The 18823-nt window shown below is 52.0% G+C and overlaps 6 protein-coding genes across 6 annotated transcripts; 3 read left to right on the top strand and 3 right to left on the bottom strand.

The window, feature by feature from the left end:
• Positions 1 to 71: 71 nt before the first annotated feature.
• Z517_03538 (uncharacterized protein) lies at positions 72 to 1441 on the top strand (the record flags this gene model as incomplete). The annotated part of the gene is made up of 2 exons (XM_013432642.1): positions 72 to 104; positions 200 to 1441. The coding sequence occupies 2 exons, from the start codon at positions 72 to 74 to the stop codon at positions 1439 to 1441; spliced, it is 1275 nt and encodes a 424-aa protein (XP_013288096.1).
• Positions 1442 to 1923: 482 nt separating this feature from the next.
• Positions 1924 to 3733, top strand: Z517_03537 (uncharacterized protein; the record flags this gene model as incomplete). Its single annotated transcript, XM_013432641.1, has 5 exons — positions 1924 to 2137; positions 2200 to 2799; positions 2848 to 3015; positions 3069 to 3240; positions 3295 to 3733. The coding sequence occupies 5 exons, from the start codon at positions 1924 to 1926 to the stop codon at positions 3731 to 3733; spliced, it is 1593 nt and encodes a 530-aa protein (XP_013288095.1).
• Positions 3734 to 4509: 776 nt separating this feature from the next.
• Z517_03536 (uncharacterized protein) lies at positions 4510 to 6272 on the bottom strand (the record flags this gene model as incomplete). Its single annotated transcript, XM_013432640.1, has 2 exons — positions 4510 to 4788; positions 4866 to 6272. The coding sequence occupies 2 exons, from the start codon at positions 6270 to 6272 to the stop codon at positions 4510 to 4512; spliced, it is 1686 nt and encodes a 561-aa protein (XP_013288094.1).
• A 2263-nt stretch (positions 6273 to 8535) lies between these two features.
• Z517_03535 (uncharacterized protein) lies at positions 8536 to 9284 on the bottom strand (the record flags this gene model as incomplete). The annotated part of the gene is made up of 2 exons (XM_013432639.1): positions 8536 to 9203; positions 9260 to 9284. The coding sequence occupies 2 exons, from the start codon at positions 9282 to 9284 to the stop codon at positions 8536 to 8538; spliced, it is 693 nt and encodes a 230-aa protein (XP_013288093.1).
• Positions 9285 to 9982: 698 nt separating this feature from the next.
• Z517_03534 (uncharacterized protein) lies at positions 9983 to 13585 on the top strand (the record flags this gene model as incomplete). Its single annotated transcript, XM_013432638.1, has 1 exon — positions 9983 to 13585. The coding sequence occupies one exon, from the start codon at positions 9983 to 9985 to the stop codon at positions 13583 to 13585; it is 3603 nt and encodes a 1200-aa protein (XP_013288092.1).
• Positions 13586 to 14959: 1374 nt separating this feature from the next.
• On the bottom strand, positions 14960 to 18500 carry Z517_03533 (uncharacterized protein; the record flags this gene model as incomplete). Its single annotated transcript, XM_013432637.1, has 5 exons — positions 14960 to 15167; positions 15238 to 17747; positions 17799 to 17980; positions 18037 to 18259; positions 18318 to 18500. 5 exons carry the CDS (start codon positions 18498 to 18500, stop codon positions 14960 to 14962), a joined length of 3306 nt encoding a protein of 1101 aa, XP_013288091.1.
• Positions 18501 to 18823: the final 323 nt, after the last annotated feature.

Raw genomic sequence — 18823 nt, 5'->3', positions numbered from 1 at the left:
TGTCTGTTCATTTGCGATAAACCTGAAATCAGGTATACCTTCTGTGGAGTTGTGACACGGCCGGCCGATTCATGAGTGTGCCGCGTCGTCTGAATGTGGTGATCGTAAGTCAAACCCTGTACTCAAACCTCAGGGCCAGGCCCCAAATTCCTTGTTCCTAGAAGTCATGAATGGCGTCTGATCACTTTCATAATCGCAGGTAGGAGGATCCATTGCAGGCCTCTGCGTCGGTGTTGCGCTGAAGACTCTCCCTGAAATTGGTTCGATCACTGTTTTAGAACGTCAACAGTCAAGCCAGTTACAAGACCAGGGAGCTGGAATTCGCATTGGGGACGAGGTCGGAGAATTTCTCCAGAGATATGCAAATGCACCCATGAGTTGTTACGGCATTCCGATCAACTCGTTGAATATTCTCGACGCGGAAGGCAGAATAATCATTCACAGAGACATCGTCAACAATTGTGCGACCACCTGGACTCAGCTATTCCGCGTGTTAATGCTCGCATTTACAGAGAGGAGTGGTGACGAGACACCTTCGACCACGTATCGCTATTCCTGCAACGTACGGGATGTGACCGAGTGCAACGACAGAGCACAGATCCATCTCGTAAACGACGCTGGCAAGGAGGAGACCTTGCCCACGGATCTCGTTGTCGGCGCAGATGGGGCTTCATCCAGGGTGCGGGACATTATGCTCCCGGATACGAGGCGCACCTATGCTGGATACGTGCTGTTCCGGGGACTCGTACCGGTTGAGGATATCTCAGTTGACGCGAAGCAGGTCATGGACTTGTCTGCCACGTTTTGCTTCAACCAAAACTCCCAAATGCTCTCCTACACCGTTCCAGCCAGCAAAGTCGGCCCTCCAGACTCCCACAACTTGGTCAACTGGGGTTGGTACATGAGGAAGACGGATGAAGAACTGGCAGAGTTAATGACAGACGTGAACAGCGTCAGGCACTGTTTCACACTGCCACCTGGTGGCATGTGTACACGGTTATCTGACGAGATGAGGGCACACGCGCAGAATGAACTCTCGCCACAATTTGCGGAAGCGGTGACCAAGACCAGAAACCCGTTTGTTCAAGTGATCACAGATTCTCTAGCGCTCGAGAATACCTTTAGAGGTGGAAAGGTCATGCTGGTCGGGGATGCCGCTGCCGGTCAGAGGCCTCACCCAGCCTCAGCCGTTACCCAGGCTTGTCTGCACGCACAGCTTCTGCGCCTCCATGTGCAGGGCAGGTTATCGCCCGATGGCTGGAGTCGGGAGGTGCAACTGGTCTCTTCCACAGTGGTCTCTGCCGGTCAGGATCTTGGTCAAATATGTCTTTCCGAGACTCTCAATCCAAGCGAAAAGGTCAAGTCGTATGTCGCAAAGTCTGTGGCGGTGCAGAGGTTTCTGAACGAGCGATGGAGGCTGTGTTCATCCGAGGTGAATTGAAGGTCATCGTTGGGGGATTGTCACTACAAGTATGTAGCGAAAGGTAGCTAGGCAGGTGAAACACGAGAAGAGAGCGCCGCGCACAGATCCTGGATCGCTGTTGATCGTGAACTGAGCCTGCAGTGCAAGTCAATGGTTGAAGAGGGAGCGCAGGAGACTGCGGTACTGGTACAATTGTGCGTAAAAGCGGCGTCTAACACTGTGATTGGCGGGCTCGGCCCCAGACTGTAAACAATCCAACAAGCCCGCGATGCAAGCCGCTTCAGTGCTGAACACCACCTTCAATCCCGTTTTCACGCCAATTACCACGCCCGCCCCTCCTCGAATGCGCTGCGGTCCGATCACTCTTTAGCAGAGATATCGTTATAATGAAATCCCCTAGATTTTAACCATCGACTCAACTCCGCGCCTGCGCATGCGACTCAATCCACCAACAAACGCGGGATCCGACTCCCTCGCCCACCTCCAACCCTCAAATCACAATGCTAATTGCGCGTCATCCGCTACATACTCTGCCAATGTCATCGATCCAAAGGCCGACTCGAAGGTTAAGCGCGCGAAATCACCAGAAAGATGACGCGACAGTCTATTCAACCCAGGAACAAGGGAACCGAAATGCGAAGACCACTGTTAGCGCTTCCGATACGGTAGCTGCGCAAGCAGCCACAGCCCGTAATGAGAAGAAAAGGAAAATGGGTATGTAAACAACGGAGGGACCCAGGCGAAATGCGAGCAGAAGGACTTACATTGACTCTTAGATTATGACGAGGAGGATGATGGGTTTCAGTTTAAACGCGTCAAAAAGAAGCCGCCTCCACGGAAACAAATAGAGAAAGGGAGAGATGGCTCATCACCCCAGGGCGATGCGCCTATACCTCAACCGGCGGGTGACAGGACCGAAAGCGCAAAGAATGAAGAGACGAAGCGAAAACCCTCACAACGAAAGGATGGAACCTCGTTCCCAACACCCGTTCCCAAGGAAGATCCCCCCCGGCGTCGCTCAAAGCGCTTATCCAAAGATAACGAACAACAAGATAGAAACCCTGTCGAGAAAAGCGAGCGCAGGGATGAAACGAAGAAGCGCAAATATAATGTTAAAGATCCCCCCAAACTGTCGCCAGAGAAGAAGGTGGACGAACCACCTCCGAAGCGACAAGAACATCCAAAAGAGGACGCTCCTTCTACAGAGCAACAGGTACATGCTTCGACCAAGATTGCGCTACCTTTTGCGGACACGCCTGTCATCAAACGAAATAAAGCCATGCGAGAGGGCAAAGCCGGCAAGGGCGAAAGAAGGAGTAGCTTGGGCATGCGCGGGCGAAGGGCGAGTTCCCTCATCGACTCAGGGAACTCCAGTGGTGAGCATTTCCAGCTCAGTAGTCAGCATTTACTAACTCTCCATGAAGCCTTGCCTCATCCCGAACTGGATGTATCGGACTATTACAAGCACATCGAAAGTGAGGGTCTCCCGGAGCCTAGACGGATGAAACAACTTCTCATCTGGTGCGCCGAGCGTGCTCTTGACGAAAAGCCATTAGGTGCGGGATTTGGGGAGGCCAGCGCAATACAAGCAGGTTTGCGGCCCTGAAATCGCTCGAATTCATCTGCCATACTAACTTTTTGACAGCTCGAGTGATCGAAGAAGAGTTACTGAAAGAGCTGGCGAACAGATCCGATCTGTCGGACTGGTTTGGCCGCGAAGAAGTACCCGTGCCATCGGAACCACTTCCAGAACGGCCGAATCCCAAGAACACGCAGAACATTGAAAAGATTGCCGAATTGGAGGAGCAGATTAAACGGTGAGACATGCGAGCCGGCAGACGTTGTGGACACGATGCTAATGGTGATGGCAGCTTGCGATCCGAAAAAGAGGCACTGGAGAACTTACTACGACCTCCCAAGATACCCAGCTTGCAGGAACTTGACGTGCCAACCAGCCCATCGCAAGCAAATCAATTAGACAGAACACTCCTGGACGAGGCGGATGCAACTGCCCTGGACTCAATAGCTCCCCAGGCCTCGCCAACCGTGGATCAAATATCACGGCGCCTAGGTGATATTTTGGAATCGATAGGCCCGACAGTCGACAAATTCGCAGACGGAATCCACAGGATAGCGCAGTATCGAACCGCAGCAGACGGCGTGGCAGGAAGAGCTTTAGCCATATGCGCCGAGAAATTGACACAGCGAGAAAAAGAAGGGACGAAGAAAGCGCTGGGAGTACGATCGGGGACCAGCCCCCCAAGAGATCTTGGGGGAGTGCTTAGAAGTTTGAGCCGAGCGGACAGATGATGACTGTATACAAGGTCTCGTGGTGGAAGATATTGCTGGTGATAGTGGTGATGCCATTGCTAGTGCTGGCGAGGACCATGTTGATTTTCTCTGACCCGCTGGCCCTCCTAGCACTGGGTATATGTGTATGAATGAAATAATGCTTGACGAGTTACACTATTTACAGTAATCTGACTGGCATTGCTTTTTCTGCGAAGGAACTTGTGGGAATACCCAAGGCGCGGTTTAACCTCTGTAACTGCTGCTGCAGCAGTGGTAAGCGGTGGAATAAAGGATACCGGATAGTCTTGTCGAGCCATCGTGGCCATGTAGTCACCGTTGTTGGTTCCGAGTACTCGGTACACACGAGGCTGATGGACGACGTCCTCTGGAAGAGGGGAATACAACGAAGCAGGGAAGAAATGAGGAATGAATCCTTGAGTAGAAATTCTCCATTGCCGTGCTCTCGTGTGTGTCGTGGATACATCATCTCACCTCACTTCACATCGAATGTCGAGGTCTACCGTGCCGAGTATATCTCAAAGAGGAGAGCTCTTGAGCGAAGGATGTCGTGTTATATTGATCAACAAGGACGAGGATAAAGGACAAGACGCCATTCGGAGTCACGACAGAAACAAGAAACAAGAAAAAGAAACAGAAACAGAAACAGAAACAGAAACAGAAAAGAGAAAGGCAGCAGGCAGTCAGGCAGGCAGGCACATAATAATACATACTCATAGTTGTAACCGTATTCATACTCCTATACCCCGATACATCGACTTGTTTTTTGTCGCCGTCTAGAAATTCTCCTTGCCCCAAACAAAACTGAACCCTTTATCCCCCGCCTCGGTGTACATGTTACATTTGACGTGCAGGTCCGCCCCCAGGCCCTTTGGACCGCAGAAGAAGACGCCGCACTCGCCCGGCCAGTGGATCTTGCGGATGCCGCGAAACACCATGTCCCAGTTCGGGCGGCCGTAGTTGGTCGCGGTGCGGAGGCCCGTGATGGCGTCGGTGTCTCCGGAATTCAGGACGATGTTGGATGCTTGGGCGGCGGTGATTTTGGCGGTCAAGTACTGAAAGAACGTGTTAGTGGGAGTTTCAAAAAGGGACAATAAGGAAGGGGGGAGGGGGAAAAGAACGTGCGTCGTACCGCATGAATTTCAATGGCGTGGCTCTTGTCCTCGTTCTCAATCGCCGCGAGCAGAGACTTGAACCACTCGAGCGATCCAAAATCTCGGCACACCCAGAAAAAGTACACCTTGCGCAGTCGCGTCCTCGGAGCAGAGGATCCCGCGTCTCTCATGCGGTACCAAATGGACTTGAGGATCGAGGCGAATGGCGTCACCCCAATACCCGCGCCGATCAAGAGCACGGTCTCGAACTTGAAGACGTCTTCCGAGGCTGATCCAAAGGGCCCGTCGATGTACAGGCGCGGGAGAAGTTTGGTGAACTTCTGACCATTCTGGTCAATTGTAGACACGTCTTCAGAGTATGGGCCTTTCTTGTCGTCGATCGCTCTGAGACCTTGACATCCGAGTACTTTCCCTAGGGCTCTGGTGAAATTGCCAACCATGCGGATATGGACAGAGAGATAGTCCTCTTCGGGCGCAGACGTGAGCGTAAATGGATGGTACTGCCAGAGTGAGATCTCCGGACAACATAGGAAGATGTACTGGCCTGCCCGGGTTTTGGTGTGCTCTTTCTTGATCCGGATTTCGACCACGTTCGAGGGGTGCTCAATCACCTTGGTTATATAAGTCTTCTGATAGCCACGGATTTCGCGTAGGACACGCTCCACGAGATAAGTAAACCCCCCTACCATCCAGTACAGGTAGAAGGAGCCGTTGCCGAAACAGAACGGTTTGTTGTCTGCCGGGATCATGCAGAAAGCGCCGTGGATAGACCAGAAGATGAAGAAGATGACAAAGAGATGATGGGTATTCCAGAAGCGCTCGTAATTGGCCCGTCGAGGCTTTTCGAGGGCGGTGAAAAACATGAGCATGATGGTGATTGTGAGAATGTAGCCGGTCCAGCCGGGGCCTGTGAGAAAGTTGAGTTTGACGAAACCGATGAAGCCTCCGTTGTTCTTTGCAGAGAGTTGTGCCACGTTGTGTAAATGAGCGATAGTGTGGACCCACGTGAAGAACACAATCGAAAAGCCCACGAGTTTGTGAAACGTAATGTTCTTGTCAAAGGGAATGATTCCGTTCAGCGGCGTTTGTCGAACGAGCGATATGAGAGTTCGACAGACCGGTAGAAGAATGCAGGCGACGTCGAAGTGTAGTACCAGGGCTGCAGATCGAGCAATGGGATAACCGTAGCCGAAGGTGGCGCGGGCTTTGGTTAGGTTGTCCTTGAGCTGGTAGTTCATAAAGCCGAAGCCGTACAACATGCAGTGCGCGAGTATAAAGATACCGACAAACAGGCGGCGAGATCCTTCATTGACCATCCATCTATTGAACTTCTCTTTGGGAGACAAATCTCTAGGCTCTTCTCCACTGACCTCTCCTGAGAGGAGCATTCGCATTAATGGTGTTGACCTTGATCTTTCCGCCATGATTGGCAACGTCGACAAGTCAGGCGTGTGCGTTGTTGAGTATGCAAACGGGCCCCCAGCGAGATGCTTGAAGACTTGAAGGTCTCTGTGTGACGTCGTGGCAAGTCGATCGCGGGATTATGTCTGCTGTTGAACGGGGCCAGCCGACGTCCAAGTTGGTTTTTGGGATATTGTGTGACGAGTCGGACAGTCAAATGCAAGAAAAGAAATGCTATGGACCGACCAGCGGCGTCTTCGAGGTAGTGTTAGCTTAATGAAGCAAAAAGTTGACAATGCAAAAAGAGAAGACAGAGAAAAACCGAGCCTGCGGCATGTTCATATTCCATGTTTGGCAGATAGCCCAGAAGATCTATAAGGATATTTGCCCTAACTATTTCCACAGGCGACGACCAACAGTGGTGTGATAAGGAGGGAATGGCGACATATGAAGTTCTCGTCTCTGGCCAAGCGACGACGATCTGATACATGTTGAGCCACCACCTGAGACGGGGGGTCGAAGAAGCGGGGGGCAGTGGACTGAGGAGCCACATTGGTGGTGAGAGCAGCGATAGAGACCGTCCTGGAGCAGAGCATGCGGGAGGCACAGACAGCAACCATTCGACCAGAGTCGCCAGACAGGAGGCTGAGGTGGTGTGATATCTTGTAGCAGAGCCTCGCGCAATCCAGGGGAAGCGCGTTTCATGTAATTGGGTCCCAAGCCTGAAAGTCGGATATTCTAAGGCTGACCATCTCTTGGCCTGATCGCTTTGGAGTAGTGTAGCGCTTGGAGTAATGGATCCATCTTAGCAGGACTTACAAGTATCAGGGTGATTTCCTTTGTTTTGAAGATGGAGACATAGTGGTGACAGCAAAGCAACTTGGGTGAGGTTGTTGCTGGTCATGGTAAAAGCGGCGTTGTTTATGATCAACGTGACTGGCACGTGAACGACGAGGCTGAATGCCGCTTTACGTCATTTGATCTTCAAGTTCCAACACGGCGCGTGGCTTGGAGGTGGCAGGTTCTTGTTCGACTGCCCATCTCGAATCAATCTCGACATGTTGCAAAGCCAAAAAGCCTGCTTTCACTCCAAACTGGCACCTTGATGTCCTTGGCAAAACGCCCCCTTATGCCGAGTCACTTGAATGTTGCAGAGCGTCATACCAAGAACTCTTCCAACCTCTGCAGGTTGTACTTACTGACTTGCTGGCATATAACAGCTGCGACTTCCCCAGTGAAAGATATCTTCTGGCCCTTACACTGTAACCTCTCGTTTCACAATCCACTTCTACTGTCACTTGGCCCTCATCGTGCATCTGGACCGTACCAATAGCACTCATTCTCTTCGTGAGTTACTCGAACTACCAAACCATTCTGCAATCAGGAACACCGCGAACCAACACTCCTCGCCGCGTCGTTAGCCTACCTCCCTCCCCCAGCCAAAAATCCACTACGAACAAAAGACCAACGATCATGCCTTTCCTTTACACCAAGTAAGTCGACCCTCTCTCACAAAAATCGTCTATGGGAAACAGTGTCATCATGACCGACACTCTCTCACTGCGATGCAAACAAGAGCTAACGACGAGATCAGGAACTGGGGCGGTCGCCACGCTGGCGGTGGAGTCACTGTTAGCCGTCACGGCGTCAGGAGGAATCCCTTCCGGATCAGCTGTGGGAGGTTTAGCTGTTTTCGGTAGACCATACCGAATGGCCTGAAAAGACATGCAGAACATGAGACACGATGGACAGGGACAAGGAATGATTGTCAGGACTAGATCTGCAAACCGGTGGGGGAACAACGTGGGCTTTCAATGGCGAGATGGAGCATTCAAGGGGGACGAGAACAAATACTAGCCAACTCTTCGTGGAATTGGACCATCATGTTTATGAAGCGAAACGAACACAGCAATGTACGAGGGTAGTCAGGTATTCCAAGACTCGAATATCGAGATTACGAAAGGCAGGATCAGCAAGGCCAACGAAGCATTGCCAGAGAGTAGCCTGCTTCGCTACTAATAGCAACCAGTCAATCCCAAGAAACAGTGTGGTATATACTTCTCTGCGTCATGAACGAGTGATTCGATGATTTCCGGTCGATTCTCTTCATTACTATTTCTGACAAAGGTCTAAATCATCGCCATCTGCCCAGACGCGCGTTGCAGGACAATAGTCGTACATTCCGTGGATATATTTGTGTTTCGATTCAATCAGCTGAATATTTCATGTAGCCCGTGTCTTCTCATCCCGTTCCTAACATATACTAGACACCTCCGTCCTGCCTGGTCAGTCTACTGCAACTTTCGTGGGTGGTTCCTCGCTCGCCACAGAGCTCGTTGAAGGGGTCACTTTCGTGTGCTGCCCGCTCGTTGCGGTCGTATCGTCGTCTTCATCCCAGGCATCATCTGGTGCGTTTTCGTCCCAGTTGTCCAGCTCTTCCTCCACCGTCCGTGCTGGTGTGACACCTGTCTCTTGACCTCCGTCGCCGTCTACATCGTGCGAGCGTAGAGTACCATTGGCGCCCTCCCCAAGCTCTAGATCTTCACCTTCCAGGCCGTCACCCGTCAGTGCAGAGTATTTCGCTCTCCTCCTCCGTTCAGCTGCTCGTCGATGGTAAGCGCTCGCTAATGACAATGCTGCGAGACTTCCCACGACATTTGCCAGGACATCCCAAGCGTCAAATTCACGATCATTGGGTAAAAGTCCCTGTGCGATTTCACTCCCCACCCCCAAGAGTAATGTGCATACAATCAACGTCAGATGAATCACGCGGCGCCGAGAGGTGTCAAGGATGAAGTAAAAGGTCCCAGTGAGGAGGAAGAAGCATATAAAGTGGAGGGCCTTGTCGGACTGCGAAGGGATGTATGGTTGCGCGGCGGCTGGCGTGGATGGAAGGGATGAGTGTGGGAGCAGGCCGAGACTGGAGGAGAAGACCAGGAGGATGACGAAGGTTACTATAGTTGACTCGTTAGTATCAAGATAAATGTGAGAGGCAGTCAGGCCTGCATACTTGCGAAGGGAAATCGGATTCGCATTGTGTTGGTTCGGTGTCTATGTCGAGGTTGCTATTCAGTCGACAGTGGAAAGACAGCCAGGTAACTAACTGGTGGACCTCGAGAGATGCGATGTCGGGGACTGCGGTTGGTCGGACTCGGCTGGCGGAATGCCAGCTTCAGGCAGACTCGGACATGGCTAGACAGCGGGAAACAGCGCAAAAGTACAGAGGTAAGTTGTGATGCGTCAAAAGAAATCAAATTGAGCGCTTTGGTTGAAGTCGTTGTTGAGCTGGAATCGAGTGAGGCCTGGAAGGTGACCGGAAATATAGGAGCCCAGGTCACCTAGGAGTTGGAGAAGCAGGTGCACCTACCAGTGACCACCTAAGGTCCCAAGGTACCAGTAGCTTTGGCTCGGTGGCTCGGCAGGCGGGAGTCACTAAGGCACCTAGGGCCTCCGCTGCCTCACTCAATCCCAACCGCAGTTTGTAACGTTTCTTTCAACCTCAAGCCTCGCCTCTGCGTAATCGCATCAACAGTCGACATCAATTTTTATCAACAGCACCACCCATTCAGCGCAAATACTTCTCAATTAATGTGCGGGAGCGCCTACGCACCCCTCTGTACCGCCTCGTCGATTTTTGGCCGATTCCCACGATTGCCTCGTCGGCGCTGAGGCTTCCTTTTCAAACTGGAGGAGTTACGCCCCTCGCCTCGCCGCAGTCGGGGTTGGCACGGCCATGTCCCTATCATGGCCGCCCCCAAACAGTCAGAAACCACCAGACGATGAACCTCTTCTACACTCTCTACACAGAGATACTCTAAATGGTCTGCTCCGCGCGCCATCCCGACCACACACGCCGAGTTCGTTCAAATTGCGCAGTTTGGGGAGCGGTTCCCAGTCCGGCCAAGCTGCGGAGCCAGAGCCCAGCATCGACGAAGATCCCCAGATTGTCCGGTTTCGCGCACTCTTCCAAGATGCCGAGAACAAACTCGCGACACTGTTCAATGATGTCGGCCAAGTTGTAGTTCCTCAAAGGCGCACTCTTGCTGCCGCTTCTCTCCTCGAATCTGCACCCGATGCCGCTGCATCGTCCGCTCCGCCCCCTGCTCCTATATCAAAAAAGCGCAAATTGGATGACGACGACTACGATGATTATGACGATGACGACGACGACGAGCAATTGGACGCCGATGCGGCCAACGCGTCCTCGGTCAAAAACAACCCGAACAAGATGCATATCATCGCCGACGCCACCTCGTCGCCGACCCCAAGGCCCGCTCCGCCCCCAAGCATTCCCTCCGACTCGGCAAAGACCGCTCTTAAAACGGGACAGAACAAACAGAAGGAAGATGCCGAGGATGCTCGCAAGAAGCTGGAAGAGGCGAAGCGCAAGGAAATCGAGACTGTCAAAACCCTGTCGCGCACGATGTTCTTCACGCTTGAAAATGACAGAGATGCGATGTTGGACCAGCAACGCCTGGACGAGGCAGAGCGCCGAGCCGAAGCAGAAGCAGAAGGTCATGCTAACCGACAGAATGCTGCTATGCAGCAAGGTAGTCTGAGCAAGGCCAATCTCGGCGCATCAAGCCTGACGCTTAAGAACCTCATTGCGCGTCTAGATGAACATCGCAACTTAGTCCATGCCACCGAGTCGGAGCTGCGCGCTCTGATGAGCGAGGTGCGCAAGAACCGAAGCAAATGGGCAAGTGAAGACAAAATCGGGCAGGAAGAACTCTACGAGGCTGCGGAGAAAGTCTTGACCGAGTTGAAGGCTCATACAGAGCACTCGACGCCATTCCTTAACCCCGTCAAAAAGAAGGATGCCCCTGACTATCACCTCGTCATCAAGCATCCCATGGATCTTGGTACCATGACCAAGAAACTTAAGCAATTTGCTTACAAGTCCAAGAAGGAATTCGTGGATGACCTCAATCAGATTTGGAAGAACTGCCTCAAGTTCAATAGCAATCCTGACCATCTATTCCGAAAGCACGCTCTCTTCATGCAAAAAGAGACTGACAAGCTTGTACCTCTGATTCCGGATATCGTCATCAGAGACCGAGCAGAGGTCGAGGCTGAAGAAAGGCGGCAACAAGGTGATCTCGACGATGGCGCTGAGGAAAGTGACGATGAACCCATCATGTCATCGCGAGGACGTAAAGCACCCAAGAAAAGTGCAAAGAAAGGGGGTGCAGCCGCCCGAAAAGCTCCGCCTGAAACGACCCCCATCCCAGAGACGAAGCCCGTGTTACAGTCACTGAGCTCCGTTCAAAATGGCATCCGAGCGGAATCTGAGGTCGACGGGAGTCAAGGCCAGTCGACGCCTCCACCAGGACTTTTGACCCCTATCGGCGCGCCTGGGCCTGGTAGTGTTGCAGGAGGCGGAAGTGAAGCAATGGATTTGGATTTACCCGCACTGCCTTCATCAGCACCGATACCTGAATATGAAGATGAGGAATATAAGCTCTGGAAACAGAAGACGAAGAAGGATCGCGCGATGCTCGCGGCCGCGCGACACAAGCTTTTCCGTGGAGACAAGTTGAATGCCGAGGAGACAGCATTACTGCGAAGTAAGGCTGGCATGCGCAGGTGGCAGCGTATGCAACGAGAAGCTGCGGGCCAAGATGCTGCCGATCTTGGGGCTGAGGCATCTGACCGGGACAACAGGGTTGAAATTCATGGCCAAACCCTCGCCGAGGGAATGGAAGTCGAGGAGGAGAATATGCTCCCTGACTATTACGATTCGCTCTCGGCCATACCTGACATCAACCCCCGACTGAGATGGGACCAAGACTCTGAAGGATATGTCATCGAACACGCCGAGGAGTTTCTCCGGTTGTATCCTCCTGGGCAATTCGTGGCTCCGCGCGGCAAGCTAGCTAAAACGATCGAGAACAACATGCGACAAATGCAAGACACGCGGAAGGTGGTTTCGAAGATCAGCGTTGTCAAGCAGATGCAACTCCAGTCGCAGACCTATCAAAACCAGTTCCAGAAGTACCAACCAGAACCATTCGTCGAGGCAGATATTCCAAACCATGTCATGTCCGATGATGGGCCTGTCATGGCTCCGTGGGTCTGTAAGGCGGCCTTCCAACGGTCAATAGGGGAGATTTTCTTCCACGCAGGGTTCGAAGAGTTTCAGCCGTCGGCGATCGATGCGATGACGGACCTGGCAGCGGACTTCTTCCAGCGACTTTGCTCGACCCTGGTGAACTACAGAGAAGACTATAAGATTTCCGTGCCGACTACCGTTCCCGCGGCCCAGGGTGAGGACAGCAAGGTGGTGTACAAGCCTCCATATACCACGGAGGAGGCAATCCTCCACTCTCTGCACACAGGCGGTATATCTCTTAATGACCTGGACGTGTATGCACGAGAAGATATCGATAGGACGGCCAGTAAACTCACCATGATGCATGAGCGAATGAAAGGACATCTCGCCGACCTCCTTCGACCAGCGTTGACCGACGAAACTGCTCATGGACAAGGATCATTTGCAGATGGTGGAGAGCAGTACGTCGGCGGAGACTTTGCAGGTGATCTTGACGAAGACTTCTTCGGCTTCCGCGAACTGGGACTCGATAAGGAGTTCGGAATGGCCAGTCTTACAGTACCATTCCACATTCTTCAGAACCGTCTCGGGCTCAGCAACCAGCAAGATAACTCGGCAGAGTCGGCGGAGAAGATGTTCGTGGAACCGCCCCGTTGGCCCAAGATCACCGTCGAGAATGTGGAGGAACAGATTGGTATCATCAGGGAATGGCTCAAGAAACGTTTGCACGATAACGGCGAGCGCCCCCTGGTGGAGGATCTGGAACTGCCACCAAAGCAAAGGCCTGGCCATGGGAGGGCGCGAATTCCAGCATCCGGGAAGATTGGAGAGGGCACGCTCAAGAACAACAACAGCCCCCAGAAAAAGGCGGCAGCTAACAAGAATGCCGCGAATGCTGCAAAGGCTGCTACAGGTGCGGTGGGAAGCGCCACACCGGGTGACAAAGGCAAGAGAAAGTCGGTCGTCGCCAACGGGGTGGTTGACGATAGCCCAATGGTCAATGGCATTGGAAACGCCACTCCGTCATCACCAGGTCCCGGTGGGGATGGGAGCCCTGAGAAGAAGCAGAAGCCTGTGCTGAAAGCGAAAACTTCGACGACTGAGGTTCCCAAAGGTCCGGGTAATGACAAGAATCAAGACGGAAACACACTACCTCCGGCTGTGGATGCTTTGGATATGATGGATGGTGTCAACGGCGAGATGCCCCAGGTTAATGGTGTCGAAAAAGTGCATGGTGTGATTGGAGACGGCGATGCAAGCATGATGAGCCCTGAAAGCTTATGATGTGCATGACCTGGTTTGGGATCGAACTGGTCATGGGATTAATCACAGGAGGGGATGTTGGTTGCCGTGCACGATGGCCATGGTACATTGCGTGATATTGGGTATAGAATGATTTGTTGGGGTGCGACGGATGACAATACTCCTTTGATTTTGACGGTACGAGACGCCTTTTTATTATACCCAGGACTTTGGAAGTGGACCAGGATGAGGAGGAGAGGAAGGGAGGCATGCTTTTATTTCACAACGACCAGAAGGGAGGCTTTCATCTGAGCAATGCTTCATTCAAATCGAAGGACTGGGTGGGCGGGGGAATACCAAAATCGATCGAAGCATGGGGGAAAAGCCAGTCTCGTGCCGCCAGGGCGATGATTGTTAAGAAACCGAAAGAGGTGAATGGCGTTTTCTTGTATATACACTTACTTTTTTTTTACACCTTGTCTCACCTGTGCATCCATATTCTTGCTTATCTGAAGCTGAGGCTCTGAGGCTCTGAGGCTCAAAGGCTCAAAGGCTCAAAGGCTCACAGGCTCAAAAGCTCCAGGAGGCCCTTGGGTGAGTATGTACAAGTCCGCAAGTTCGAGGCACATTTTGTCCGTTGTTTACTAGGACGTGTGGTTTCTACATACCGAGTATACACATCATACACATCATACACACCATACGCATCATACGCATCATACACATCACATACATAATATGAGTGAACATGAGTAATACGGATGGAAATGAGTGGAGCGAGTGCAGGGTATTGACATACATTAGTGAAGTGCCACTTATTTGGCTTGGATCTCAATCTCATCTAACTTAGTTACCTGTTTTGTTTATTCTAGTTTTTGCTTGCACTTGACCAGTGACGTTATGGGCATTATGGCATTAGAATGAGAGAGGGGGGGGGGAGGGGGTGGGTAGCTGAGTATGGGAGTAGACTATAAGGATATAAGGATGTACTAGGTAGGTAGGGTGTCAGTGACATCCATCTGTGATCATGATGGGGACACAGATAGAGAGAGAGAGAGGCAAAAACCAAGAGGCCTAAACGACTTTGATATCACATCCACTTCTAATATGAACCAGCAATCAGCAATCAGCCATCATCAGCAGCAACAGCAACATGAGAGAGATTGGCGTTTCATTCATTGTTTCGTTCCCTCTTTGTTCTGTTCTTCTTCTTCCTCTTGCCCTCCTCCTCGTGTCGTGCTATTCCCTCTCCTCTTCTCCTCCTCTCCTGATCATCTCATCCATGTTGCCTCTGATACTCTGTGTCGGCCCCTGTGTCGCTCCTCTTCTCGCTTAGAGCGAAAGCCGGCAGAGCAGACGACAACCTCCACGTGTCTTTCCAATCTCATTCGCTTCTCCCAGCCTAGACTTGTCGTATTATGCAAAATAACTCCTCACGGTCCGCTGCCCGTCTTCGCTGAGGCCTTGTAGAACCTGCTCGGCGTTGATCCCCGTCTTGCCAACGAGCACCTTGGCACTCTCAACGATCTTCTTCGCTGTGGCACCCTGGATCATCTCCGCTTCAAGAGCAAGCGCGATGTGGTGGAAAACTTGGGCCGCCTTCGCAAAAACTGCTGGGTTTTGTCTGCAGAGAAAAGGTCAAAGACACGAACAAGACATTTCGGCCAATTCACTCGCGGGATCATGCAACTTACTGATCAATCAACTGCGCAACAAAACTGTACGCATAGGGGGCCGCTTCTTCGTCATTGACCACAGGCAGCGTGTCGAGCCATTGCTCCACGACCGACTGCGGATTGACCACCTTGCCTGCGTTAAAGTGCAGAATCTTTGCAATTGCAGCACAAGCATTCTCTGTTGCAAAAACATCGTCATCGCTCCTTGCGTTGGGGACCCGCGTGATCTGTAACAGAGTGTCGATACTCGCGGCCACAAAGTCACTCCATTGCTCTCCACCCTTTTGTCCGGCGATGCCCACCCCGTAGGCGGCTGCTTGTCGATTATTGGCATTTTCGTCCCTCATACCGTTAATCAGGGGTTGCATGATGTGGTCAGAAAACTGGTACGACTGTGACCCGCAGAACTCCAATACATCGTCAAAGATGCAGATAGCCCACTGCCGCTGCATAGGATCCGGGTTGGTGACAAACGCGTCATAAAAGGGCATGAGCTGCTGCCACGCTGGGAGGAATGCAACGCCCATATTCTTGAAGATGGTGTGGAAGGCTTTGTTCATGTCTGAGAGGAGCGTCTGGTCGTCCTCAATGGCGTACTGTACCGACAAGGAATCTTCCTCATCGGCATCCGGGCCCTGATTGACAGCAGCAGATTCGGCCTTTTCTTCAGCGCGCTCTTGGACGCGTTTCTGGAACTCTTCCAGCGTCGACTTGACCGATTGCACGAATTGCTCCATGTGGTGTTGCGTCAAGCAGCCCTTGCCTACCACTTCGACACTCTCGTAGAAACATTGGAACATTTCTGCTAAGGTGTCGATTGAAGGTTCAGCACTCAGGATTTCAATCTCCTTCTCGGAACACTTGGTCCAGATTTCGTTCAATTGTGGCGACTGCTCGCCGTATCGCTTTTTGATCGAGTTGAGTAACTGCGGGATCAATTTGGCAGACGCCACCCGAACGGGATCGTGGAAGAAGAACGACAATCCAGGCAGGGCGATTCGTTCCGTGATATCGGCCACATACGGCTCGAAATCTGCTTCCAGAATCTGTGCGTAGATCGTGATGAGTTCGATCGCCGTGTGTTTATCCTCGAGCGTGGATGTCTTGATGCCGATAACTTTTCCCTTCAATGGCACCAACTCCCATCCCTCCTCTTCGAGCACTTCATCCTCGCTGTCTATCAGCTGGATATCTGCTTTGGCGGCCGCAAGCTCTAACAAGGGTGGCATAACTCCAGGAAGATAAGGGACAAAATCAGAGGCTAGAACCCTGCACATACGTCCCCAGCAATGTAAAAGATACTGTGACTGTGGGTCGTCATCATCCGTGATGTTTTGCTGAATGTTGCCGAGGATCTGGACGAGCGTGATGCCATCTTGACCCATCTTCTCCTTGCCCACAGCCAGGGCGATGAGTGTCGCGCACTCCATGGCTTTTGCGCGGAGCAATCGATACTCTTTCGACTGTTCGGCTTGCAGGACGTTGAAGAGAAGAGGCATCAAGGTATCGTAGTAGCGAACGAAGGCACTCTCGGCCGAATCGGCAATCGTGGCGATAGTTGATAGTGCTTGCTCCTGAACGTACCGCTTTGGAGATTGTAAGAGCTGCAGGAGATGTCCGAGTAGTTGATCCAGGTACGGTTCCAAGATTGCCTTCTCCGCCTCTTCACAGAAGTTGACCAGCGCCGCAGCTGCATGTGCTTGTACTCGCGGTTCGGGCGCTTCGAGGACGGGAATGATGTTTGTCAGCACCACCTGGTGATACTTTTCCTGCATGGGCCCAGCAAAGTCGGTGCTCATCTGGCCAAGGGCATTGCATCCAGCAAATCTCACTCGTGGATGAGGATCTCTCAAGGATGGCACAACCAGTTCGAGGACCTTGTCCAATTCGCCGATCATAAGATCTCGACAGCCCTCAGAAATTGCCGAAATGGCCATCAGAGCGGCGTGTCGATCTCTCCACGATGAAGAATGCATCATTCTCGGGAGCCATGTGAATGTTGCAGGAAGCATCACTTGTCCTCCTAGCTTATTAGCCAAACGGTCCATGCACTGCTCGCCTGCGACGTGGTTCAGGTCGTTTTCTTCATTATCAAGATCCTCGGTCGCGTTCCACTCCGTGGCATCGTCATCGTCGATTCCAATGTCAGTCATCAAGCTAAGACATTGCGTAACCATATCGTTCACATATGAGGGATCTTTCTTGCACATGGCTGGCGCCCATTCGGCGAAAGTAGCCATCAACTCCAAAGCGTTCTGCCGCGTTTGATCGCCTAGTTCTTTTTCTTGGATGACTGAGATGCTAAACTTGACTAGATTGTTGAAAAGACCCTTGAACATTTTGGGGCATATTTCGGCGAGTTCAATAAGCGAGACAAATGCCTTTGATAGATTGTCGGTGTCTCCAGCTTCTTTGAGAGGTGGTAGAATGTTGAGGATTTCTGGTATCAAAGGATAGTACTTTGGCTGGGTCTTTTTTGTGACCGAATGAAAGAACGAGGCGAATGCTTCAATTGCTGACAGGCGGACCTGGATCGAGTCAATATTCGTCGTCCAAACTCCGTTGTACCGTAGTCTCACCTCGACACTGCTGTCCTTGAAGCCTTTGAGAAAGACCTCCTGAACGGCGCCTTCGTGCTCTCTCTCAATTATGCCAGGCGTCGTGGAGAATATTCTGAATGAACATTCACGCATGCCGGCGTCACTTGACTGGCTCGCTTGGAACAGCGCATGCAGTAGTTCCACCCAGTTTTCGTTCGTGCCTCCATAGTATATCAGCCAGGGCAGAAAGAGGGAGCAGGAGTCAGTCGATCCCTACCGGCATCCACATATTGTCGTGCAATCTCTGCGATTGCATCTCCGATTTTATTCCTGACTTGGTTGACTTGTTCCCTTGCTAGACCCTCCAGCAATTTTGACCGAATGGCCGTTTTAGCCTCGGCGCTGAGGGACCAAAACAATTCCCTAGATTCGGCGCTGGGGGGAATTTTGCGTTGTTTTGAGGCTTGTTTGCGAAACAACACCGCAGCGAAGGAACGTGTCTAGCGGAACAATTTAGCAACTCTCTACCCTTGAACCTCCTCTGAGATCTTGACATACCGACGAGTCTGGCGCGGCTTGGAGTTGTTCGGCCAGGCCCATCAACAACACCTCGGGACGGTTGGGAGTCCAGTCATTGTTGAGCTGCTCTTCCGCTTGACTGCGGAGAGTGTTGTCGGGCGATGAAAGGGCGTGCAGGAGCTGGGTCAAGGCTCCCTGCACCTCGGCAGGGAGAACAGACATTTTGGAGGATCTGGTCTAGGACATGCAAGAGAGGGAGATTGTTCGCAAGAGACAATGATATGTGTTGATCGAGGATTGGAATGTCCGCCTGCACGCGCGTGGGACGATCTTCGAGAGGGATTGACTTCGAGCGGGAAATTGAGAAACGGCGGGATGTCGACAGTGGGCTCCTTATCAAACAGAAACTCTGAAAACAAGAGCTTCTGAGCAGTCAGACAGCACTCGATCGCTTTATGATGTCGACCAAAAGGATGTTAGGTGTCAGTTGTGTGGTGAATTGAACAAGGAAACAATAATTTTGGCCTGCGATTCTCGCTCTCCAC

Source organism: Fonsecaea pedrosoi, assembly GCF_000835455.1.
Source record: "Fonsecaea pedrosoi CBS 271.37 unplaced genomic scaffold supercont1.2, whole genome shotgun sequence".
In the NCBI taxonomy this organism is placed as follows: domain Eukaryota; kingdom Fungi; phylum Ascomycota; class Eurotiomycetes; order Chaetothyriales; family Herpotrichiellaceae; genus Fonsecaea; species Fonsecaea pedrosoi.
The sequence above is the reverse complement of the archived record's forward strand: the minus strand, read 5'-3'. Positions and strand labels throughout refer to the sequence as shown.